This window comes from Xenopus tropicalis, chromosome 1, assembly GCF_000004195.4.
Source record: "Xenopus tropicalis strain Nigerian chromosome 1, UCB_Xtro_10.0, whole genome shotgun sequence".
NCBI classification, from domain to species: Eukaryota; Metazoa; Chordata; class Amphibia; order Anura; family Pipidae; genus Xenopus; species Xenopus tropicalis.
Genome location: NC_030677.2, coordinates 25687900 through 25715009, shown reverse-complemented (window position 1 = coordinate 25715009; position 27110 = coordinate 25687900). Strand labels below are relative to the sequence as shown.

The 27110-nt window shown below is 41.5% G+C and overlaps 1 protein-coding gene across 2 annotated transcripts in view; it reads left to right on the top strand.

The window, feature by feature from the left end:
• Positions 1–27110, top strand: part of evc (EvC ciliary complex subunit 1) — a 51842-nt gene that overhangs the window by 3846 nt on the left and 20886 nt on the right. For both annotated transcript variants that reach the window (XR_001170732.3, NM_001102764.1), the window contains 11 exon segments: positions 3109–3219; positions 6993–7076; positions 7894–8126; positions 9009–9093; positions 12612–12710; positions 18361–18498; positions 18963–19121; positions 19618–19834; positions 25014–25162; positions 25518–25616; positions 26036–26248. Coding sequence is in view for 1 of the 2 variants with exons in the window: in NM_001102764.1 (NP_001096234.1) it covers positions 3109–3219; positions 6993–7076; positions 7894–8126; positions 9009–9093; positions 12612–12710; positions 18361–18498; positions 18963–19121; positions 19618–19834; positions 25014–25162; positions 25518–25616; positions 26036–26248 (1587 nt within the window). In the remaining variant the exon portion in view is untranslated.

Below are 27110 nucleotides of genomic sequence, written 5' to 3'. Positions count from 1 at the left end.
TCAATAAATAACCCTCCCTGTCCTTATAATGATTAAAGGTGCCCATACACAAGCATTAGTGATGTGTGGGCCAGCCCAATACCCGCGGGTAGGGCGGGTTCGGGCCAACCTCGGCACATCACGGGCGGGTTCGGGTTGAGCGCATCCACTCACCGTCCCTGCCCGAGACCGAACGCTGCCGGCTTTCCGGCTTGGGAATTTATGTGACATCATTGCGGAGCAGGTCGGGCACGGGCCTATAAATAAAGGGGAGAAGCCGTGTAGAGATAGGGTTGGAAGTGGGCGGGTTAGGGTCGAGTATTTCTCGAACCCGCACATCACTAACAGGCAGATTTCAGTTGGCGATTCAGGTCCCTCAGACCATTTTGACAGCGTATATATCTGCCCATGCATGGGCACCCCCCCACGGGCCTACCCGACCCAGGTCCCAGTTGGGCAGGTTTGGTTTTCCCGTTGGATCAGGGACCTCATCAGCTCAATGAAATGGTGCTTGGTCCAATGGTGCCTATGCCTGCTGTTTTAATTAGCCTGATACCTACATATTTGACCATTAAGCTTTACACGTTCAGATTTTAGTCTTCTTCCAACAAACATTTGGATATAGATCGTACGTTTCAATGCAACAATCTAAAACATTCAGACTGAAATTGTAGGATAAAAATAAATCATAGGATGTTTATACGACTTTAGCAGTAGGGTTGCCACATGGCTGTTATTTTACCTGCCTGCCCAGTAATAATGTTGCTTGATTCCAATGTTATTTCTAGGCAAAAAGCCATAAAAATATAGGAAGACCAGATTTTTTTTTTTATGAAAGTGCCAACCCTAGCCAGCAGCCCAGGCATGTATTCCTTCAATAGGTTGCAAGCAAGAACTTACAAAGCACATTGTTAAGTTTATACACTGCTAATATTTTTGAAAAATTTGAAAAAACAGCGCCACCTGCTGTTCAATTTGGCCAACTGGTTACAGTTGGTAGGAAGTTAAGTCTTGTGATGTATGTATGTATAACTTTATTTATAAAGCGCTACAAGGATACCCAGCACTGTACAATCTTACAATATACATAATTACACACAGGTAGGACAAGCGTTATAATAAATACAATAAATAAGTATAAATACACAGGGAATAAGTGATATGTGGTTTGAGACACAGTAGGAAGGAGGTCCCTGCCCCGTAGAGCTTACAGTCTAAGTGGTTGGGTAACATACAGGCACAAATTGGAAGGTAAGAGTGCACCAGGTATGGGCATTTGCCCTTAAGCGCAGGACTGGGCAAAATAATGTTTTAGTGCCCCAGAAGGTACAGTCTGAGTTTTGTTCTTAAAGAGAGTTAGTGAGTGTTCCCTACGGAGGGATTCAGGGATAGAGTTCCAGAGGTAAGGAGCAGCGAGATAGAAAGGGTTAAGACGAGAGAGCGCCGTGGGTGTGGATGGTGTAAAAAGACGGAGGCTCTGAGAGGAGCGGAGGAGACGACCAGGAACGTGCAGGGAGACCAGTGAAGTAATGTAGTGAGGAGCAGAGGAGTGAAGGGCTTTGAATGTTAGCAGAAGGATTCTGTAAGCTCCTTTGCTTAACAGGCAACCATGCAAGAGAGCTTAAGTGAGGCTGAACAGGTTCCCTCTTAGGAGAGAGCAGGAGGATCCTGGCAGCAGAGTTTAAGATGGATTGGTGGGAGTCTGGGAGGCCGGTTAGTAGGAGATTGCAATGTTGCTCTGCTCAGAAAATTATGTTAAGGATTAAGTATTAAAGATTAAGTAAACCTGATGTAAAATTGATGAGTAATATTCTAATCAATTTTGCAATTTACATTCATTTTTTAAGATATTAAGGGTTAAAGTACAGTTAATGTGAATAATTTTGTTTCAACAGCGCCACCTGCTGGTCACTTTCCAAACATGAAAGAGTCAAGATCTGGCTGGCCTGATGTTCTACTGGTTAGGAAAGGCATGAATAAGTTATCTGAGGTTTCTAATGTTTTTTCTAATCAAAAGAACATCAGATTAGTCCTATTTCTTTCTCCTTACAACTTCCTTAAAGGGAAAACCACCAGGATAAAATGAAAAAACAGCAGCACTCCGGAAATGTTGTAGAAAAAAGTGACTTTACTCAAGTGCACATAGCAACGTTTCGGGCTTAAACCAGCCCTTTATCAAGCCTAATCATACAAATACAATCAAGTGTTATATACCCACAGGAAAGGGAGGAACCATCACTCCAGCCCTCCATATAAATAAAGATATACATACATACATACATACATACATTTAACCCATAGTGTTCAATATACACATTTTCAATATATAAATTCTCAAATTGCACATATCAAGTTTTCAGATTACAAAAAGACATTATTAGTATAATAATGTATATACCACCAGAATGAATACTTAGGGCTGTGACACACGGGGAGATAAGTTGCACCGTGAATTGCCGGTGGCATGGCATACGCGGCACCGAGTATGCCATCCCACCGGCAATTATCTATTTAGGATTACCCATTAGCACATACTACTAAACAGGTATATTTTTATGAAAATGGATTATTTAGATGAAACATATGAGCTTGTTTCTGCAATATATTTTTTTTAAATACCTACATTATTTGGGGGTATAATTTTCCATCAGATCAGCCCACTTTTGTTCTCCTGACAACTTCCTCAACTACTTCATGCCCTTAATAACATGGAATTAAAAAAATATATAAATTGCAAACCTAATTTAAAGGTTTACTTATGCTTTAATAAGCAGAGGAGAGTCATGAGATTTTTCTGTGGTCAGTTCTAAGCAGAGCAACATCACAAGCCTTTCCCATGATGCCCAAAGTCAGTTTCTGCCAACTTCAGCCAGGTGCCACTGTGGTGCAAACTCACTGTAATAGCAGGGTAATTAAGAAAGTAATTAATGTAAATTGCAAACGTGCTCACAAGACAATGTTGTTTTGAGGTTTCAGTTTGTGTGTGAGTGAAGCAGTGAGTCCAACTATTGCCCAGTTACATGTAGGCACACAAGCAAGTAGCTCAGGGGGAACTCTGATGATGATAATCTGGGACATGCCTGTACTCTGCCTCTTAAACTGACTGTGTGTTTCTTTGTTAAACCTAAGGGAAAGGACCCTGGGGTTGTTCTTGAAAACAGCAACTCTGATATAAAAAGACAAGACTGTAGAACAGAGTCCAAAAACGCAATCCATCCCATAAGAAGAAAATCACTTGAGGTATGTATGCCATGATTTCCTAACTGCTTATCCTCATTTTATATTTGTTTCGTGCCAGTGGCCAAACCCCTGTTGTAAAGACTTTTATGCTTTGCAGGGGGAGCTCTACAACGGGTGTCGGTGGGGGTAAGAAAACACAGACTGTGGGTAGGCAGTGGGGTTACCTGCTTGGTGCCCCCTATCACTGCACCCTACACAGGTGCCTCTTCCGCCTACCCCTAGTTCCGACCCTATTGAAAAGTGCTGTCAAGGAACAATTCTAACTAGAAAGGGAAGTTTGAAAACAAACTTTATGTTGGTTTGAAAAACATAAAGTTACTGAATGAAATATGATAGTCTGTTGTTGGCTCCACTCAGTTTTTCTAACCTTGGACCACAGTTATATAGTAAAAACCACTGTCTGGTTTTAATAGTGTCTGAATGGCAGCAATTTAAATTTTCCCACTGGCATTAAACGAAAAAAATTCTATAGGTGAAATCTGATTGGCTGTTGGTGGCTCCGCCCACCTTTTCAAACCTAAAACTGCAGTCCCCTAGTGACCCACTGGTACGCTGGTGTTAATACAGGTATAGGACCCATTATCCAGAATGCTCAGGACCAAGAGTATTCCGGATAAGGGGTCTTTCCGTAATTTGGATCTCCATACCTTAAGTCTACTAAAAAATTAATAAAACATTAATTAAACCCAATAGGATTGTTTTGCATCCAATAAGGATTATTTATATCTTAGTTGGGATCAATTACAAGGTACTGTTTTTATACTACAGAGAAAAAGGAAATCAGTTTTAAAATTCTGAATTATTTGATTAAAATTGAGTCTATGGGAGACAGGCTTTCCGTAATTCGGAGCTTTCTGGATAACGGGTTTCTGGATAAGGGATCCCATACCTGTACTGAGAGAATGGCAGCAGGTTGAATTTCCCCATTGAAAGTCAGTAGGTAAAATCTGATTGGCTGTTGGTGGCTCCGCCCACTTTTTCTAACCACAGTTACCTGGTGCCTAACTTTATAGTTCTTCTGATTTCAGTAGAATAATCTGTGCATGGTATGTGCTGCCTTTATCAAAGATAATTAATTTCACTGCCTTTTTCTGTGCTGGATATAATGTGAGAGATTCTGTACTGTTGGACAGCTGGACTTCATTAGATGAAGGGGACTAGCAATATGGATTCCTCTAGGTCAGTGGATCTCAAATTGTAGGGCTGGCCCCAGGCTTAGACTGGAATTTAAAATAGACCCTGGTATTTCAAGTACACAATGACCCAAATAGCCCCCCCATCAGCCCAGAAAGTAGTGATTTCCTATGGCATCTTACAGCAGCCCCCCGGGCATTTGCCAGGATCCACAGATTGCCAGTACAGGCCTGGCATAAATTTGTTATGAACTATGGGAGTCCCTGACCAAAAGTTAGACATCCAAGGAGGGCCTGAACTCAAAAGGTTGAGGTAACCACTGCTCTAGACCATCCCTTTTGTGCTGCACCACCCTCCCACCTAAAGGTGGCCATACACGGGCCAATAAAACCTGCAGACAGACCAGCAGCTTATTGGGCCATGTATGGGGCCCTCAGATGGGCCTACCCAACAGATGTCTAGGCGAAAATCGTCAGATGGCATATGGGCAGGTTTAAAAATCCCATCGGGTTGAAGAGCGCATCAGCTCATTGATTGTTCTCATCCCTATGGCCTACATCCCATCAAGGTGTGTATATTGTGGGAAAAATACGCTCATTTGGTGATTTTGCCAAAGAACAGATTTTTCGGTGTATGGCCACCTTCATTTCATTTATGTTACCCTACAATTGACTCATCCGTTCCTTCTTTTTCCTGTTCTCTTATTGTCCCCATTAACAAGCTAGCACTTGAGGGACCTGGCAGGCCCAAGCAGTATGGAGACATAGCGGGGAGAAGGTCGGTCCCGGGTGGGGTGGCTTTATTATAATAATGAAGGGAGTCACATTCTGATTAAAGTATCAAAATATCTTCTTATTTTGCTGAGTATATAAGGTTTAGATACAGAACTCTGCGGAGTGTGAGCAGCTGCCATCTGTAATGGAGCAATAAGGGAATATTCCCGTTATCAATGCGTCCGCCTTCAAGGAAGTGATTGTTAAGCCATATGGTTGACAGATGCGATACGATAAATTCTTACAAACAGTTCGTTTAATGAAATCCTGATGCTCTCAGCGTAGTTTCTCTGAAAGAATACTGGCAAAGTACATAAATGGTTCAATCCAGTGACATATCTGGAGCAGTTGTGAATAGAGACTTATGCACTTATTGCTTTCAGTAATACAGGCAGGCCAATTATATTGAGTTATTACAAACAAGCTGTGTGTTAATAAAGCTTTGAAAGCACCAATGGTAAATAAAAAAAAACAAAAGAAGATTTCCAGGTTTGTAGTTGCTATCAGGAATGCTGCCTAGCGACTGTTCTTTTAGTACATACACCTGGAAGAATAGCTGCCTCTAAATCCCAGCCCTAATGGGAAGCAAACAGCATAATCACCAACATAATTAATTGAGGAACAGCTTTTTGTCACCGTAATAACTTTGCTCTGCTGGGCTTTATTTGTGTGAGTAAATTGGATAATGATGCACGGTTTATTTATCTAGCTCTCCCACTGGCGCATTTGGATTTATTATGCATTGTCTAAAAATAACCCAAATATATTCCCTTTCTGCTTTTTTTTTTTTTAATATAAGGCACTTGATGAGATGGATTTTAGCCATGGATAGAACGTTCCTAGGAACATTTGCTTGGGCTCTTTCAGATCTTAAAGGGGAACTCCACCCAAACTAAAGGTGGCCATATACGGGCCGACTATAGCTGCCGATATCGGTCCCTTGGACCGATTCGGCAGCTAATCGGCCCGTGTATGGGGAGAGCAGATCGGCCTGGCCGACCGATATCTGGCCTGAAATTGGCCAGATCTCGATCGGCCAGGTTAGAAAATCTGGTCGGATCGGGGACCGCATCGGCTCGTTGATGCGGTCCCCGATCCAACTGCCCCATTGCCGCCCACATAATCCGATCGTCTGGCCCCAGGGCCAAACGATCGGATTATTATTTTTTTTACCTAAATGGTCCCCGATATCGCCCACCCGTAGGTGGGGATATCGGGGGAAGATCCGCTCGCTTGGCGACATCGCCAAGCGAGCGGATCTGCTCGTGTATGGCCACCTTTAGGGCCGTGGCAGACTGGGAGATTAGTCGTCTGCGACAAATCTCCCTTGTCGTGGGCGACTAATCTCCCCAATATGCCATTCCACCTGCGACAATGTAAATCACCGGTGGGATGGCATATGCGGCACCGACGTTCCCTTGATAGGAAACGCTGGCAACTAATTTGCCTCTCTGCCATGGCCCTTAAGCTTTTTGAAAAGTAAACACAATTTCAAGCAACTTTGCAATATTCTGTTGATCTGCCCGACTACTTTGAGCCTGCCTGCCTGCATCCTCCAAATCCCACAATTGCCTGTACCCAGAAAAGTAATATCACAGTGCAATGCATTGTGGGTTATGTAGTTCCTGCATGCTGTCTGTAGTGGAGAAGTTGTTACAATTTGTAACATCAGTGTTTTAGTCCCTCCTCCCCTGCCAGGATTTCAAATGATGCAGAAAGAGAAGAACTGTTTTGCAGCTGGATGTCCACATATAAAAATGGTATTTATTCCTACTTTTTGAAGGTACAGATTACAGTATATTAGGGGTTTCTGTGTTGTGCAACATTAATGTCTCTCATATCTTCTCTCTTGCTATCTCTTGACAGGAGGATAATCCATTCCCAAGCAATGGGGTCGCTGCCTTTGCACTGAAGGCTAAGGTGGTTTATCCAATCAATCAGAAGTTTAGGGTAAGTTAGAAGTTTAGAGTTGAAAGCCTGGTGGTGTTTATTGGTGTTATGGTTCCATGAAGGGGAATGTCGGGGAAGTACCACAGAAGTTTTTACTTACTGTTGAGACTAATGTTATATGTTATAAAAAGACTGACCAATAATTTTGTTTTTTTTATTGGGGTTCTATGCCTTGCTATGGTTCCTAGCTGGAGGGGTACAATGTCACCTTCTTATGGTTAGGAAAGGCATGAGAAAAGTTATCTGAGGTTTCTAATGTTGTTCCTACCTAGATGAACATGAGATCTGCCCTCTTTCTTTCTCCAACATACAGCAGGAATACATACTTCCCAATGGTCCAAGTGGGTCAGCCCTAATTTTACAGTGTTGCTGTTGTCACATCAGGATTTGTTAAAAATGTGCAAACGTGTGGAAATGCCATAGGTCAGTCATTGCTCAGCCGTTTGATGTCTGTGCATATAAAATACATCAGCATTACAGTGTTCACTAAGTGACAAGTCTACGCTAGTGGTATCCGTTTCTCAGGTGAGGATGGATCCTTCTTCTTCAGTAACTACAAACTGATGCAGATGAATGCAAAGGCAAACCCCAGCAGATATAGCTGTCGCTTAACTTTAAAAAGTGGAGATGATAGACCATTTGAATTCATGTTTTTGGGATAGACACAGCCTATGACACTCCTGCTGTTGTAAAACTGTGACTTTATGGATCTCCTAACCTGAAAAGGAGACAGAGGGTTGTATTTCGGCACCTAGAGCCCTTATAGCAAATGCATCTACCGGACGCTAAAAGACATATTTTGTGCTTATATTTACAGCCTTTAGCAGATGGAGCCTCAAACCCTTCGCTACATGAAAGCCATAAGCAGACATCATTGCCGAACCAAATGTTTGAAGGTTCTGCCTATAGCAGTACAGAGTCTCTGAGCCATGGAGAAAAGGAAGACTGCAGTTCCTCCACCACTATTCATTCCATAACAAGCGAGGACAGGTTCTATGAGAGAACGTTCCCCAGAGTTAACAGCTTCCTGGAAGTCTTAACCTTCAGCAGGTGAGGAAAGCCAAGATGTTGTGCCATTGATGGGGATGCTCAGCCAGATATCCATCTCCATTCCCAGCTTTATCCCCTGCTCTTCACCCAGCTTAAACTGCTCTGCTTGATCGCTTCCCTAGCACAGATTTATTCCTCATAGGTAGGGAATTAAGTTTCCATTTCTGTGGTCTCTACACTTATTGGGACTACTCCCACAGTTTAATCAGAGAAGTAGTTGGTGGGGAGGCAAATCCAAGGAGCATTAAGGGTGATATTTAGAGGAACATCTCTTTGGAAGCCCAGCTTAAGGTAAGTTTTGGTGAACAAGATATAATGTATTAATGTAAGATCAATGTAAATTATTATAGCTGATGGATTTACACAGCAATGCTTTAACTATGTCATGAGATCAGACCATATGTTGGAGCTCAAACTTGGGCTTCTACCAAAAATTCCAAAAAACACTATTATATTTGTTAGTGGCCACAGCAACAATAGTTTAGCATTAGCCCTGGACAACATTTCTTTTCGGAATACATGGCCACAGTGTCGGGATTTCCAGAACCAAATAAAACTTCCAAGTCCATGCCTAGAAACTTTTCAAAATCCAAATGCTGCCCTGGATCAGTGCTACTTGTGCTGCATTTGGATTGTTGATTTCCCATTACGCAGAGGGTCGCTCCTATGTAACTGTCATGTATACATGGAGGCACATGAACAGTTCCAAAGCCCACCTGTCTGAGTTTATCCTGCAAGTGATGACTATTTAGCCAGCCAGCAGCCGTAGATCCGACTTAAGTAACCACAAAGTACCATACATCCCCTGTAAGCCTCTGCTGAATGGTTTCATTCTAAGTCATCTGGATTCTCCTTGATATTTCTCTATTTTTCTCTCAATAGTTGTGATGTCGGTTTGTGCCTCTATAGTCTTTGCCTACAGACTTTGCCACTTCTCGATGCGGAACTGAGGCGAGAGCAGCATTCTGTGAGTACAAAGTCTCATTGCTTTCTCCCCTATGTAGCAGAACTTACCTGGAGTTGCTCCAGTTCTTTGCACCAAGGGTTCTGTATTGTGGCCGGGGCTGCTCTTGGGTTGCCAAGCAGCCGGTATGTGACCAGCCTAGCCTGCGAGGGCCAGTGCCAGTATTACAGATTTACTGGCAATATAATTGGTGGTAAATCTGTAGGGGTGGCAACCCTACCTATAAGTCCCTCTCTGTGACCAGTCACCCGCCTCTGCCCCACCCATTTCTACACCCCATCCACCCATTTTCCTGCATAGCCTGCCTATTTTCCCACCCCATTTCATGACCTTATTCCCAAGTGACATCACTATCTGCCCCCAACCTAAAGGCTGGTATTAACAGAAAGGTGGCAACCCTAGGTGCTCAGATTCTCCATTTGGGGATACGGTAGAAGGCTGAACTTCTATGTCTTTTTTTTTCAACCACAAATGTATTTTTGCTGTGAAAATGGAACTTCCAATCATCCATCTTATAAAATTGTTTTCAGTGGAAAATGGAAGGTTTTAATATAAAGATGGGAACACGAGATATTGTTTGTTTCACATACCATTTCAGCTACATAAACTGGGCACCGTTAGTTTTTAATGCCTTTAATATTGTCCATCGTACAGATACAAAGGATTATTCGGGGGCTTGTTTATCTCGAGTGCTCACAAGAGTTGGCACACAATGAGGCTGCCATGCTAATGCCGCATGTTTTATTCTGGCGCAGTCAGGAGGGAGATGTTCTATGGCCGACACGACACATAAAAGAGTTCAGTATAAAAGAAGATCTCCCTTGCATGCTCGCTGTGTGTGTGATCTTGGCACCTACTCAAAGGACTTATTCTTGGAACCGTCCACAAAGCGTAGGCCCAGTCACTTGAAAGGGAATTCCTCAGTAAAGAAGGTGTTAGTGGATTTATGCAAGCTACCCACTTATCAGTCCGGCCGGATGGTATTCTTAAAGCAATGTACCCTTATCATTCAGTGGGTTACTTTTCTGTTTATTCGCCCTTATGTTACTGTAAACCAAGAGCTGAGCATCACAGACAGGGGGGTCCTGTCCTTCCTTGTGCCATCAGGGGCAATTATACTCATCTATTTCTTGTTGATTGTATGCTTTGTTGAGCAGGACCCCGTTACCACTTCTGTCTGTCAGTATTTGTAATCTACATGTTTGATGTGTTCTCCCATCTTTTGTATATTTTATTTTGGGTCTGTTATCCACAAAGCTCCAAATTACAGGAAGCCCATCTCCCATAGAATACATATTAATCAAATAATTCTAATTTTTAAAAAATGATTTCCATTTTCTCTGTAATATTAAAACAGTACCTTGTACAGGTATGGGACAAATTATCCAGAATGCTCGGGACCTGGGGTTTTCCAGATAAGGATCTCCATAAAAATCTAAAAATCATATATATTGAATAAACCCAATAGGCTTGTTTTGCCTCCAGTAAGGATTAATTATATCTTAGTTGGGATCAAGTACAGGTACTGTTTTATTATTACAGAGAAAAGGGAATCATTTAACCATTAAATAAACCCAATAGGGCTGTTCTGCCCCCAATAAGGGGTAATTATAACTTAGTTGGGATCAAGTACAGGTACTGTTTTATTATTACAGAGAAAAGGGAATCATTTAACCATTAAATAAACCCAATAGGGCTGTTCTGCCCCCAATAAGGGGTAATTATATCTTAGTTGGGATCAAGTACAGGTACTGTTTTATTATTACAGAGAAAAGGGAATCATTTAACCATTAAATAAACCCAATAGGGCTGTTCTGCCCCAATAAGGGGTAATTATATCTTAGTTGGGATCAAGTACAGGTACTGTTTTATTATTACAGAGAAAAAGGAATCATTTAACCATTAAATAAACCCAATAGGGCTGTTCTGCCCCCAATAAGGGGTAATTATATCTTAGTTGGGATCAAGTACAGGTACTGTTTTATTATTACAGAGAAAAGGGAATCATTTAACCATTAAATAAACCCAATAGGGCTGTTCTGCCCCCAATAAGGGGTAATTATATCTTAGTTGGGATCAAGTACAGGTACTGTTTTATTATTACAGAGAAAAAGGAATCATTTAACCATTAAATAAACCCAATAGGGCTGTTCTGCCCCCAATAAGGATTATTTATATTTTAGTTGGGATCAAGTACAGGTACTGTTTTATTATTACAGAGAAAAGGGAATCATTTAACCATTAAATAAACCCAATAGGGCTGTTCTGCCCCCAATAAGGGGTAATTATATCTTAGTTGGGATTAAGTACAAGGTACTGTTTTATTATTACAGGGGAAAAGGGAATCATTTTTAAAAATAAGAATTATTTGCTTTTAATGGAGTCTATGGGAGATGGCGTTTCCGTAATTCAGAACTTTCTGGATAATGGGTTTCCAGATAAGGGAACCCATACCTGTATTTGATCCCAACTAAGATATAATTAATTCTTATTGGAGGCAAAACTATCCTATTGGGGTTATTTATTGATTTTTTATTTAAATGATTTTTTAGTGGACTTAAAGTAAGGAGATGCAAATCACAGAAAGACCCCTTATCCAGAACAGGTCCCATAATTGTAATAACTTTTGTGTTAGACGATAGTAGCTTATTAAGAGAACTGTAGTAAGGAAACACAAGAAGAACGCTAAGTCTATAATATGAGTATTATGAGTATATATTTTAATTTTAGCCAGTTTATCTAATACATTATTTTGGTTTTATTCCTCAACTAAGTATTTGACCACCCTCCACAAATAATTAAATTCATTCTAAAGGCTAAAATTCACTGAGCTAATTTTTTTGGCAGGCATGGCCTTGCGGAGAAAAATTTTTGCTGTGAAAAAAAAAACCACCCATCATCTGTAATGCATTTTGTGTGGGAAAAACACACAGCAAAAAAAACACCAGTTGACTTCAATGTACTTTGTGCATTTTGCAAAAAAAAAAAAAAAACACCTATTGACTTTAATTCATATAGCAAATTTTCTGCGGTTTAGCAAATTTTTCAGCGAAATGGGACAGATTTGCTTATTACTAGTCACTGCGTATTTTAGTCATCATTTACCAAAGGAAGGCAGTGTGAAATACACGGTTTTCCTATGTTAAATGGCCACAGGTCTCTGCACTCCATCTTGGCCACCCCCATAAATACAGTACGTTTGTGACCCAAAACCTGTGGGTTCAGGTTGAAATTTGGGCAGTTATATAGAATTTGGGTTGGGTGCTGGTCAGACTGGGGAAATACACTCCTCCTCTGCTCCCAAAGATTCCCTCTCTCGGAATCCGAGTACGGTTGGGTGCGGATCCTACAATGGCACCATTTGCAAGTTGTATATAAGCGCCTAGGAGTGCCCCTTAGTGCTCCTCCATGTCTGCCCTGGAGCAGTGAATCCTTTTTTAAGTGCGAAAAAATGCGGTGTGGCCAAGAATAGGATTCTGTTCATTCGCTTGCTGATTTATTTCATATGATTCCGTTTGCAGATGTTTCTACAGATTCTGCGGATAAACCTGACCGACCTGCTGCTGAAAAAGAAGATTGATGGGGAAACGTTCCGGAACCAACTCTCCGCACAGGAGGCAGTAAGGGGCTTTTTGGTTTTCATTCTTAAGAGACAAGAAAAGGGAAGTTTAACATTGAATAAACTTTTAGGGGGACATTTACTGAACTGACTTCACCAAGGTTCACCTCAATTCCCCAGGTGTATTTTCACAACACATCTCATATTCTCTAGAGAATTTTCTCCATGAAGAAATTATGTATGTGGAAAATTCACATTGGAGAGGGTGATATAGATAAAAGTGGCTGCTTTATCTTTATAATGGAAATTCGCTGGCCTGAACCTGGAGAAATTTCTCCGGGCAAAAATTTGTTCTTGTGCTCTTAGTGAATTGGGGATTATTCACTGGAGAAATTTCACCTTGAGAAGAGAAGTGAATCTACGCCGATGCAAAGAGAATTTTCACCACTATGAGGTTAATTCTTGCAGTATTCACCTTTTAGTAAAAAAAAAAATACCAAAAAAATAAACATAAAAAAACCTAGTGCAGTACAGGTGTAGGATCCATTATCCAGCATGCTCAGGACCAAGGGTATTTCGGATAAGGGGTCTTTCCGTAATTTGGATCTCCATAACTTGTCTACTAAAAAATCAATAAAACATTAATTAAACCCAAAACGATTGTTTTGCATCCAATAAGTATTAATTATATCTTAGTTGGGATCAAATACATTTGTACATACTGTTTTATTCTTACAGAGAAAAAGGAAATCAATTTTAAAAATCCAAATTATTTGATTAAAATGGAGTCTATGGGAGATGGGCTTTCCGTAATTTGGAGCTTTCTGGATAATGGGTTTCCAGATAACAGATCCCATACCTGTATTTTGTAATGAATTGTTTAAAAAGTCCCATAAATGTAAAATAGAGGTTCCCACACTGTGGAGCTGACCCTAAGGGGGCCTAGAGCCTTAACTGGAGGTGCCAAGCTGGAAGGCCAGTTAGGGGGGGATTTGGGGTGAGTGCTTATTTGTGCCCTGGGTACCCCTGGAACTATAGCAGGGTGACTGTTACCCCAATGTTTCTATATATCTGTAACCTTGTTATGCGCTAAGGGGGCCCAGCCTGAAGGCCAGTTAGGGGGGGATTTGGGGTGAGTGCTTATTTGTGCCCTGGGTACCCCTGGAACTATAGCAGGGTGACTGTTACCCCAATGTTTCTATATATCTGTAACCTTGTTATGGGCTAAGGGGGCCCAGCCTGAAGGCCAGTTAGGGGGGGATTTGGGGTGAGTGCTTATTTGTGCCCTGGGTACCCCTGGAACTATAGCAGGGTGACTGTTACCCCAATGTTTCTATATATCTGTAACCTTGTTATGCGCTAAGGGGGCCCAGCCTGAAGGCCAGTTAGGGGGGGATTTGGGGTGGGTGCTTATTTGAGCCCTGGGTACCCCTGGAACTATAGCAGGGTGACTGTTACCCCAATGTTTCTATATATCTGTAACCTTGTTATGAAGAGGAGTATTTTTGTCTCGGTTTTACAAGCGGTTATCTATTTGTGTACCAAACAGAGAATAGCATTTACAGGTCACTTGTGGAAAGCAATCATCTGATTCATTGTATGGGTTACTGGATCTGACACAAACCTGGGTACTTTAATATAATTAGTGTTTAGTTTTCCTTGATTAAACACTGCTTGTAACAGTCCCTTCCATAGGGGTTGATTGCTCAAGTGGCTCCAAAAGATAGTATATAAGTCAGTGCTTTCCTTACTATATAATTAAGACAGAAAAATAATATTTGTACCCATGGAGAGCTGGTTATTTCACCGCTTTTCAGTTTCTCAGCCTAGTTCTCAGTCCGCCTGCTCTCATCAATCTTCATAGTAACGTACTTGTCAGTAATACGGCCACACTTTATCAAAACCGCAGCAATGTCAAGAAATACATGGATACAATTCTAATAGTTGAAAAATGGCCTACAAAAACCAAGAGAAAACACAAGCAAAGGGCCTGAAATAAGGAGTATAATATATTACCATTGGTCCCCGTCAAGGCACCCAAGGAAATTGTATGTGAGATAGGTGCCAGGTTTGATCAAAGCTTTCTGTAGAATTAATAAGTGGCGCTGTATCAGGCACCATGTCACACATTTCTCCAAATTTGCTTTCAACCTGACAAGATGGACTTTTCTAGATTTAAGGTTTATTTTTCTACACAGAAGAAGCATGGAAGCAAAAGGCAAAACTCTGTCCATTTATTGGATCATGTGACCTAACCTATATGGCTGGCCTTGGTTTGTTTGTGTGCACTGTGAATCGTACGATCCCAGGGGGCGGCCCTTAGAACTTACATTTTCTATTTAGGATTACCCAATGGCACAAACTGATAAAAAATGTATTTTTATGAAAATGGTTTATTTAGATGAAGCAGGGTTTTACTGTTGAGCTGTTTTATGCAATATATTATTAAAGAAACCTAAATTGAGGGGATTTAAGGGTAACTTAACTCAGGGTTAAACCACACGAAGGCCATTTTCTTACAAATATAAGTCATTTGGTTGCTATGAGAGTTATTGGAGTGCTTTTAATGGGCCGGTTTATGACTACACAGTGTCATCCAAGAGGTCAGATTGAGTCTGATGACAAAGATGTATTCCCAGGAATTACCCAGGCTATGAAGGGAGCTTAAATCTCTAAACACAAGAGTGAGTGGGAAAAAAAGTCAAATGCAATTAACTATTTTCAAGAACCCATCTTATATTGATCCCAAGGAATACAGTGCAGTACCCCCATGTGGTCAGAGGGCAATCTTTACATCAAAAATAATTGGTTTAATTCAATTATGATAGCTCCTGTGGCTTTTTCTTCTTATGCATGTCCAACTCAATAAATAAGCCATCACTACTGGCCTAGCGAAGGAAATCCATAATGTGGTTCCATACAGAAGAGAAGCCCTTACTGTGTTCATAATGAAAATAATTCCCTTGACGCGGTCTACATGACTGAGCACCGTTCTTGCATACATCGCAGCCTGACCTAAAGACACACCTATTGGAAAATGCAAAGTTGAAAATAAAAACTGCAGTGTTGTCCGTATAATTTGCAGAGAGGGAATCGTCAATTTAAATTAAGCTAAAATGTGTTATTTATAAAGACATGGCTTTTTATTCTAGACCTTTTATACCCATAAGCCAAACTTTGGGGGGTGCCAAATAAGAGTTATGATTGGCTATTTGGGAGCCCCCATGTGGCCTGGCAGCCTACAGAATGCTCTGTTTGGCATTGCTCTGAGTGTTTATGCCTCCAAGCCAGGAATTCAAAAAATAAGCACCTGGCTTTAAGGCCACTGGGAGCAACATCCATGGGGATGGTGAGCAACATGTTACTCCTGAGCCACTGGCTGGGGATCCCTGTTCTAGACTAATGCCATCATTATTTTACACTGACTCAGATCTGGCACAACCAAAGTCATAAAATCACAGCTTTGGAAAGCCAATCCTTTGTCACCTTCAAGGCCAGTAAATGAAGGTTTATTTAAAGGAGAAGGAAAGGCTAATAAAGAGTTAATCTCAAGCTGCAGGCATACCTTCAGTTCTCTCAATAGTGCCCTTAAGTCTCCCCATATTTCTCCTGTTCAGACGATCAGAAGTCTCCAAGGAAAAAAACCACTGAGCTATGTAAACAAAATTCCCATAATGCCTCCCTCCTGCACCAAGACCCCTGTATATGCTCAGTTTGTAAGACTAAGGAAGCTTACCGCTGATTTGCTCAGATCTCCCCCCCCCCCACCTAAAGGGGGGGGAGGGAGTTCTTGGCACTCTTGAGGGAGGGGGAGCAGGAGAGAGCTGTGCAGACTCTGGCACAGGAATTACAGAGACAAGGAAGGCTGTATTTACATAGACCTTTCTGATAAAGCTTACTTAGTTTTTACCTTTCCTTCTCCTTTCATAGCTTATCTAGTTTCTCTTCCATTTCTCTTCTGTTATGTCGTTGCCTTCTCAGGATCTTTTTAGGGTTCTCTATGTCTAACGTGTATTTTGAGTGCTGTCCAATCAAGGCATAGTACCAATTCAGGAGGGAAAGAGAAAAGAAAATTAGAGTAGAGAGTAGCAGTAGCTGTGTAGTATGGGGCATGATAAGATATTAGAGCAGTAACCTTGCCAGTGGCAAAACCTGAGCTTTACAAGCTCCATTGCAAAGTTTCCACAAGGATTCACTGGTTCAATGACCCGAACCATAAACTGTATGTCAAGCTATAGATTGCTTATGACAGAAAGTGTCCCCTTCCATATGCATTTACAATGTATGGGAAAAAATTACTTTTTAAACTGGTGCCTCCTCAATAGACAATAATTCCCATAAATATGGGGTTTCTAATATTTAGCAGTATGAAATAACTTGTGCATTAAAGGAAAAGGAAAGGTAAACACTAAGTAATCCTTATCAGAAATGTCTATGTAAATACAGCCATAAGCACTCACAGAAACACTGAGTCCTCTATTAAAAGAAACACAGGATTTCTTGTCTCCTTTTTTGTAAACATGTTCTTAGGGTATCTGACTTCCTCTGTCAGAAAAATCCTTCATTCCCAGGCCAAGCTAAAATGGCAGCTGCTGCTTAAACAAACAGAGAAAGCTTCTAGGGCTGTTACTCAGGTATGGTAAAGCTTTCTGCAGAGTAAATATAGCATTCTAGGTGGCACTAATGTGGCAAATCTATTGGCAGTAAAATGCCAAAATGACTTTCCTTCTCCTTTAAAATGTCTTTGCTATATATATGTCTGGCATTATAGGCAATTAGAAATGTACTTTTATTGGTATTGCCACAGACATAGAGAGGATGGCCAACTCACCCCATGAAACCTGCCATGAAAGGGATTTTACATTTTTGCTATGCTCTTAAATTTTCCTGCGGAGTTGGACAGTATCTGTGAGCAGATACTGCCACCTTCTGGGCCTTTTTAAGGGCCAATCCAGTGCCAACTCCCGATGGGTTCTAAGGTGGGCATTGTAAAGATGGCCATGCACGGGCAGATTTCAGCTGCTGATCTGGGACCTTCAGACTGTTTCTGCAGCTTATCTGGCTGTGCATTTGTTCTTCTGATGGGCCTACCCAAACAATATCTGGCATAAAATTGGCCAAATGTCGAACAGGCAGGTTTTTTCCTGTCTGATCAGGGGCCGCATCCGCTCATATATGCGGTCTTCGCTCTGACAGGTCCTATTTCCATTGTTGTAATTTAATCATTTGGCCCAAGGGTGGCCACCTCCTTGGCAACCTCGCCAAATGAGTAGATCTTATGGTGTTTAGCCACCTTTAGACTATCAAAGATATGTGGGAGAAGATAAGGATGTGAACAGACACAGTCAAAAATATCTTCACAGAAGCTAGGAAGGCAAAGGGAAAATAATTACCTACATTTGCCTCTTAATTTTTTTAATTTGACCCCAATGGAAATACCCATAGCAACCACTCAGTTCTTCACTTTCATACTATAACTAACTTGTAGTAGACTGAACAGATAGGTAGTTGCACTGATGCCGGATAGAACCTGATCCTGTTCGGGCACTGTACTTCAAACTCCAAAAAACTATGTTTGAGTGTGCCATAGGCTGCATCCATGTTTCTTCATTGAGTGCCATGTCCTTACATGTATGTGTGGATGGGGGCTGGCTGGGAATGCTGAGAGAGACCGTAATAGAAACAAGTATTTCTTTTGTATATTTCTGAAGGAATTGGAAGAACTTGAGGAGAGGTACCGCTCGAGAGTAACCAACACCAAGATGAGTCGCGCTCACAGTTCTGAGTTCCAGACTATGGAGGACATAGAGAGAAGAGAGAGAGAATATTCCGATCATCTCATTCAAAATGTATTTGGCTTTGCAGGATATTAGTATAGATCTGTATATTCCTACATAATGGACTCCCACTAACAATCATTAAGCAGCTTTGGTTTTCCTGTTTGTCCTTAGTGCAAGAAATAAAAAATTATAGGTTTTTTGTGTTTAAACCATTATTCAAAAAGTATGTTCAGCACAAACTTTATTAAATGAACTGGGGGGTTTACTTCTACTTTAAGGCTACAAGACTGCTACAAGCCTTTTGCACAATAAGAGCTAAAAGTTAATAACTAAGAATTTACAATTCCAAAGCTACCATGGACTGTAAAGCATAAGGATACAGATAAGTCAAAAATCAGTAAATGACAGGACAGCAGGTGACAAGTGGCAGGGCACTATCCGTGTGAATCAATGCCAACAAGAGAGGCAGAGGAAGGTCGGGGGGGGGGGAGGAAGAGGGATACTAACGCTATCTATGCATTGCTGCCCTGCAGACTGAAGGCTTCTGGATTCAAATAGAAAAGGTGCATCAGTTCCTGCTGGACCAAGCCAAGTGCTCCTATGCAGAAGCTGAAAAGATAATGATGGACCTGACCTCTAGAATGACTGTGCTTGAAACTGTTCTGAGCGAGTCGCAGGAGTTGCAGGCAATGGTAAATGCGAAGGATCAAAATGTGCCATGTGTTTCCTCATGTCATAGAGGCTGAAAGCTAAAGGGGGACTTTCTAAGGGTGAGCCTTGACTAAAATGAATACTGCAAAACAGGAACTGGTGCGTGAAATGGTATCTACTGTTCCTACATAAAACTTCAAGCACTTTGGGGTTTTGTTCTTAAAGCATCTGAAGGGAAACCAAAGATTGAGTATAAATAAGTTAATTTTAGGGCATTCCCTCAATCACTTTTGCTGTTGCCAACAAATAATTTGTGGTGTTAGTGAGTCCCTGGAACTGGACTGTCCCATGGTGGCTCAGATTAGCGACTGTGTGCTCCCTCAGCCTAACGTCAGGTACAACTAGCTCCTTCTGCTAATGCTCTGGGACTAACAGAATGAGTGATTATTTGCAGCAGGAAAAATTGTTGGATAAGTGGGGGGGTAACCTCCTGGCTCGTTATAGTGAATTAGTATCTGTGGTCTTGTTTTTTTATAGGAGGTCCAGGAAAAAATGATTAGGTGGGAACATATGGCAAAGGTGGTCGATTCCTTAAGACATCAGATACAGGAGGAAAGTGAATGTCGATTGAACGCTGTTTCCAAAACTTTGGACAATTTAAAGAACCAGAAAAAAATTTCAGTAAGACAAAAGGAACATCACCTGACGGAACTGTTCAAGGCATTCTGGGAGGAAGTGTCTCAGTACAACAATGGTGAGTCTGACTGTAAGTTCTGACTACATACTGTAGGCTCTGTTTCTTTTGGGTAATGATTTTAGTACTATATAATAAAAAATGATTTAGGTCTATTTTTGCTTTTGGTTTCTTTTTTTTTTTTCTGCTTGGCTCCTAGGGCAAATCCATATCTGCTTATTTGGGCCACATCTAGGGTTTAGGATCCCTTCATTTTGGATGTATAATGGGCAAATGAATGCTTAGGTAGCCAGAGTAAGCAGGGGGAGATGGGATAGAACTGAGACTGCCCACCTCAAAGATCAAACTAAAAGCTTAAAGCTCAATTATATAATGGGGGGTGAGGTTTCTAGGTTCCAAAGAGGGGAAACCCTGTGTCTTTTGTAAAATACTATCCAGGCACCTTGTTTCATAATCCCTGCGGTTTATATGTTTTAATTTCACTAATATGTAAGGAAACTATGCAAATTGCAGAAGTGTTTATGTGAGTTAATATACATTAAGTTGTGTCAGAGGGTATGTGTCCCCTTTAATCTCTGATGCAAGCTAATGGGAGGATTAAAGATTCAGGGAAGATGGTTCATTTATGTCCACAAGCACAATGGACATCATATGATTAAGTACCAGGAGGTACGAAACGCGTAAGGCTCTTTGTATCATGTGTTAAATAAAAAGTTTTTTTGATTTTACCTCCACTTCTCATGAACAATTGCTATCCACTAATGATTTGACCGGAGTGCCTGCCTTTTTTCTATTTTTGAGACGTATTCACGTGTGCAGTCTAGGGGTATGCTGGGACAGAGCTGGCTCCCACTACCTTTATCTCATACCTGCTCCCCCAATTCTGTAAAGTTCATGGTCTCCTCAGAATTCACAGATTTATATTGGGGCTCCCAGTAATTTAACCCCTTGTCATTAGGCAGAGACCAAAGAGGATGAGCCATTTGCTCCAGGCCCAGACTGCCAATCTGAGGTAAGGTGCCATAGACAGATACTATTTATGGGGCTGTTGGGGGGCTGCTTGGGCCTTTGTGTACTTGATATGCCAGTGCCTATTTTAAACCCAAGTCTAGACTTGGGTGCCCCCTCCCCCTATATAAACTAGGGCCAGGAGTAAAGGTGACCATACACATTCAAATAGTCATCTTCTTCCGAAGAACATTTGGATATTGATTGTATGTTGAAATGCAACAATCTAAAACTAATATTTAGATTGAAATTGTAGAATTTAAGTCCTAACAATAAGAAATCAGAAGATTTTCTGACAATAATAATTGGTAGACTACAACCATACAAAAGCGATGTCACGGAAATGCATTGTTGGTCCCCAGATACACAATTCATGCACCGAAACGTTCCAAACTGTCCGATTGACTAAAAAAACGATTGCCATGGTACGGAAATTAGCAGAATGATAATTCATAGGCCACACACGGCCCGGAAATATCAGTGTGTCTGGCCAGCTTAAGTCACAAACCCCTCGGCCAACTGGGAAACCTCCCTCCCACAGGGCATAGGTTAAAGATCGGGGACTTCTTGAGCAGTAGGAGAGATTAACTTAACCCATTGGGTCCCCTACACTATGGGGGGGGGGGGGCTGTTCACACAATGCCCCAAGCAGTGGGAACACCCCTGCCAGCATGTTAAAAGTGATGTTTTGTTGACCATCATAATTCCCAAATGCACTGTGTGTAATAGGCATTCTGCACAGGAATTAAGAGTAATTAATAGCTTATGTGTGGTCAACAAACCACTTGGCACCACTTGGTATTTATTTTAATGGCAGTAGCCCAAACGGGGTGAGTGCATTGGCAGATCGAAATGCTAGCGTCCATGTTTTAGAGCAACAGCTGTCCGTCTGCTGCAAGCAGGGTTACCTGGGAAAAAATATCAGCCTTCCTAGCAGTAACTTTAGCATCATATACCATTCTACCAACTGGTCTGGTAAAATTCTGGCAAACCCTTTTGGTGGCTTAGGCAGTAATTCCACAGAGTAGAGGGGTAGGCAGCACAGGGGCAAGGGATCACTAATATAGTGGTTAGGAAGAATTTTATATTAATGAAACTGTAACCCCCAAATATATGTTTTAATTACTGCCGTGAAGAGTAAGTATATGGTTGGCTACTTACACAATACTTGGGTTGCATGGGATAACTAAATTTGATATAATCCGCTCAGCAAGCATGAAAGACACTTGCCCTTAGCCTAATAGCCTGTATTTTTGGTGGGGGTGAGGGGCAAACTGGCAGAAGAATGCACAGTGCTAAAATACTGAATCATTTTGGTAAATGACACATTTTATTACTGTTTCATTCTTGGAGAAGACTGCATTATGGCTATTCATGGGCAAAATTCCCTTATATCTGCCTGGTGTTTTAATTCCACGTGAAATGATGCCCATTGGTGAAAAGAAATCATTCATAAGCTTTCAGGATTCAGAACTCAATAACCAGTGATCCATATGAAACCCCCTGAGATCCGATGCACAAGTGATAGAATTAGGGCAAGAGAAGCCTAGTAAATGCCACTGCCATTCATGTAAATCTGAATTGAATGAACTCAGTCCTGGCTGCTTGTGTAAGAAACCGTAGCAACCAGTGGGGATAATATTATTATGTAGGTGTATGCATCTAGAACATGTCACTGTGTCATATATGCAGAATTTTAAACAGCAATTCACGACGACAATTTTATTTCATCATTGCCGGACTTTTTATTTATTCCAACCAAGGAATCTGACAGATAAAAGACTATTGCGTAAAGTGCCATTGAGTTATCCGCTGATTCCCTGGGCTGCTGTGCTTTACTGGAGACGGGGGTGTTATGTGAAAGGAAGAATATGATCTGTATTTGAGGAATGCAAGTAGTGACTAAGGCAGGGATTCATTGTCGTGGTTGGAGGGGTTTCGCTGGCAGGCACAACGTGCGGTGGCTGAGCTTGGTTTGGCTGACGTCTCGCTGGCAGGCAGATTAATGCACCGCTGAGCTTTCAGCGTCACACTATCCTTCTATTGTTCACTTTTCCTATCATTATACCATACTGTTCTGCTTTTATTCATAGACTGAGATCTGGGATCCCGGCCTATCCCTTTAAATGTATTGTATTTATAATGTGTGCTACTCTGCAAAGGTGCATTTATTTATATTATAAGTAGGAGCTAATGTACTGTTTGCATCATTAAGATTAATATTAATATCTCTAATATCTGTAGGCTGCAGGGAAAAGGGCCCTCAGTAGAGTCCTGCAGCAGGTCAGGTACCCGTGGGTTGCCTGCAAGAAAAATGAGTAGGATTTTCAGATGCAGGTATAGATGTGGGTTGGTGGGTCTGCAGATTGCAGGTCGGGTTGCGGGTCTTATACATATTTGTTATACAGTATTACCTATTTTATCTATATTTTTATTGTATTTTACTCCTTTAAAGGAGAAGGAAAGGTTAAAAACTAAGTCCTCTATCAAAAGAAACACAGGATTTTTTTTTTCTTCTTTTGTGTAAACATGTTCTTCAGTATCTGACTTCCTCTCTCAGAAAAGTCCTGCTTTCCTGGGGCTGGAGTCTGCGCAGCTCTTTCCTCTCTCCCTTCTCCTGCTCCCCGCACCCATAAGAATTCACTCCCCCTCCCATCAGAATGTGTGATCTGAGCTACCAGCAGCTAGAGCTGCAGCAGGAAGCTACTGAGACCGAGCTAAAATGGCAGCTGCAATCTTAAACAAATGGAGGGAGCTTCTAGGGCTCTTTACTCAGGTATGATAAAGCTTTCTGCAGAATACATATAGCATTCTAGCTTGCACTAACGTGGCTAATATATTGCCAGTAAAATGATAAAATGCCTTTCCTTTAAACATTTTTTTGAATGTTTTTTTCTACCCTGCCCACTTCTGATGATGACACTTCTGGTTTGCTGCAACAGCACTTCCTGTTTAGTGGTGATCAGTGGGTCATTGATCACATTGCGTATAAGGCAGTTCCAGGTTCAGTCAGGTCAAAGTGAGACAAATGGGGGTTGCAGGTCCAGGTCCCAGGTCATAAAAATTAGCTCCGCTCAGGACTCTAGCAGGCAATGGGCAAGTGATCTTAATAAGAAAGCTAGAATTAGATGATTCTTATATCTATGTGTGTTCTTGCCTTCAAGAATTCAGTTCAGTTCAACCCTGACCCTGACATACAAGGGCCTGGCGGAATTTCAGTAGTGGGTATGAATAATTATTTTATTCTTTTGAAAAGTAAATCTAAGACGTATGCAGCCGTATCATTTGTATTCAAGGATGTAACTGCAAGTGGCTAGTTCAGAGAATATATAGCGCCTGTTCCTAAGCATTAATGAATTTCTCCTCTTCTCTTGGCATTTCCTAGCAGGATAAAAGTTGCCACCTGGGGTTCCTTTGAGATTTTGTTAAGGTTCACTACCTTAATCTGATGGCTCTCTCTCCAGGGGTACTCCTTAATCTATATTCCTTTCCAGGCCACGGCTATATGGTTATTTATTCTGACAAAGGCATAAGCCCCTCAGATCCAGTGTTTCACAATAGCTTCACTGTTGTTGACCTTAAAGGGAAAATATTCTGCGTTTATCAAGTCTGGTTCATCTTTGAGTTATTTTCTAAAATGAATGAATGTATGAGGCCACAGCTGATTGTAATGTGCAAGAACATTCATTTGCTTCCTATTAGCAGTTATATTCATTGGAAATGCCATGTTGCTTATCTCAACTAGGATCATTTTCTATTGCAGTAGCAACATCTACATCTAGTGGTCTGTCTGTGTTTATGGAGAATTTTCATTTTTTTTTTGTGAAGAGACAAGCCATGTAGCACATACATACATGGATACATACATACATACATGGATACATACATACATGGATACATACATATTTATATACATACATGGACACATACATACATACATGGATACATACATACATGGATACATACATACATACATGGATACATACATACATGGACACATACATACATGGATACATACATATTTATATACATACATGGACACATACATACATACATGGATACATACACATATACATACATGGATACACACCCTAACTAAGCTTGGCTGATTCTGGCAGTATGGTACCTCCTACTAATATGTACATGTATAAATGCAAAGCTGTGATGTTCAACATACCCTGAAATTTTGACTATTGACCCCCAAGTCCCAATTTTGCTGTTCATTTGGCAGAGTGCCTTCAGCAAACGAAAAGCCTCATATCGAAACTGCTGACACACCGTGGCAAACTGATAGAAATTCTCAGGAGAACGCAGAAGGAGGAGAGACTGAATTTTCTGAGTAAGGCCCAAGGTTCCTCGGATCCTGACAGTTTCATAAAGGTACTGTTTGCTAGCACGGTGGCCCTCCAGCTTTTAAAAAAACTTTGGTTCCTTTCATCTTCTGACAGCTAGTGAATACTAGGATAATGGCACCCAAAGCAAATTGTGGGCATTTTGACAACTGCTTTTTTTTAGAATCCAGGCATTTTGAAGTAATTTGTGGGGGGGGTTTGACACAGGTAAAAATATCCTACAAGTCCCGTAGGCATTAGGGCATGCTTGGAGTTGTAATAAATAAGTATCTGAAAAGCCCAAGATTGAAAATACTTGGCTTTCATGTGTCTAAAATATATAAAGCCCAGATCTGCATTGCCGTGTGACTAATGGCTCGTACGCATCTCTGCGGCTTATCTAGGAGTACCATAAGCTTCTGGAGGAGCAGCGGGAGCTCTCGTGTGACCTGGAAGATGAAGAGGACTGTAAAGCCTTGGATTCGGTTGCTGATCTCTGCAAGGTAACACTGTGCTCCAGTGGCCCCTAGATATATTCCATGGCCTGCCTTAGACAACAACTGGTGCTTTACATCTTATGATTCAGGTTAAATCAAACAGCACATAATACAGCAGTAAAATCCAAGGGAGCCAAGTCCAACAGATTACGTTTTGCACTGACTGAGCAGCGCTCAACTGCGAGCATTTACTAGAATCCCCTGCTGTCCTTCATTACCAAGGTCCCCCACTCCCCTAACTCTGGCCCTGTATCCACCAGTCTTTTCTGACATGGAGTCCAGTGCAAAAAATACTTTAATGAGAATGTTGTGAGATGTAAAATCGGTTTCCAGGGTGTCAAGGTGCCAGTGTGAACCTGACGAATATGGCTGCAAAGAGCTTCTTCATTGTACTGACACGCTATTCAATTCTTCTCTTTCTCAAGGAATTATACACCGGGGCCTCCCAAAACTTTGAAAAGCTGGTGAAATCCCTGTTTCTTCAGACTCTTCCTGAAATGACCGACTTGAGTTTACAGGATTGCGAAAGCCTAAAGCTGGAACTGCGGCAACATCTGTCCTCAGAGCTGGAGAAAGCAGAGGCTGAAAGGAAGGCAAAGATTAAAGTCTTCCAAGAAACCCTCTTACAGGAGAAACAGGTATAGTGCTTTAGCCAAGGGGTCTCAAAGCCATCTTCACCAAGGCCTTGCTTGTCATGGCCAATACTGGTTTGTAGCAGCAATAGATATCCTTTCCTTAAAATTATGGTTACAGGTGTCTGCAGATATTTCTGTTAGTTGAGCCCCAAGTTATTTGTCATTGCTAATAATATCATTCAAAGTTTGGAACATGGAGATATAAAGAGAAGCCTCAGTTGCTCTTCAGATCCTGCTGTTCTAGAAAGGATTCCATATTATGTGTCTCCTTGTATGCTCTCTGCCCATAAGACCCATGGGCCAAGTGGACAAAGACTGGCCTGTGTATGGTCAACTTTAAACCTTTGCTACCAGGTGGTAAGTCAAAAGAACTCTTTGGTTGTCCCACTAATTGTACATTTCTGTTGCCTCAATCATTTGTCGTAGCTGCTAAAGGTGCCCATACACGTGAAGATTTGCTCGCTTGGCGAGGTCGCCAAGCGAGCAGATCTTCACCCGATATCTATACCTACGGGTGGGCAATATTGGGGAACATGTAGGCTAATTTGATCGTTTGGCCCTAGGGCCAAACGATCGAATTACAATGGTGGCAATGGGGCAGTCAGTTCGGGGACCGCTTCATCGAGCCGTTTCGGTCCCCGATCCGACTGAATCTTTTAACCTGGCCGATCGATATCTGGCCAGTTTCAGGCCAAATATTGGTCGGGTATGGCCGTCATTTCTGCCCCTACACAGGCCAATAAGCTGCCGAGTCGGTCCAAGGGACAGATATCGGCAGCTACAATAGGCCCATGTATGGGGACCTTAAATCTATTTTAGAAAGTCTCTGTGTTTGGGGTCAAAACTGTATCTGGCCTGTGATTGG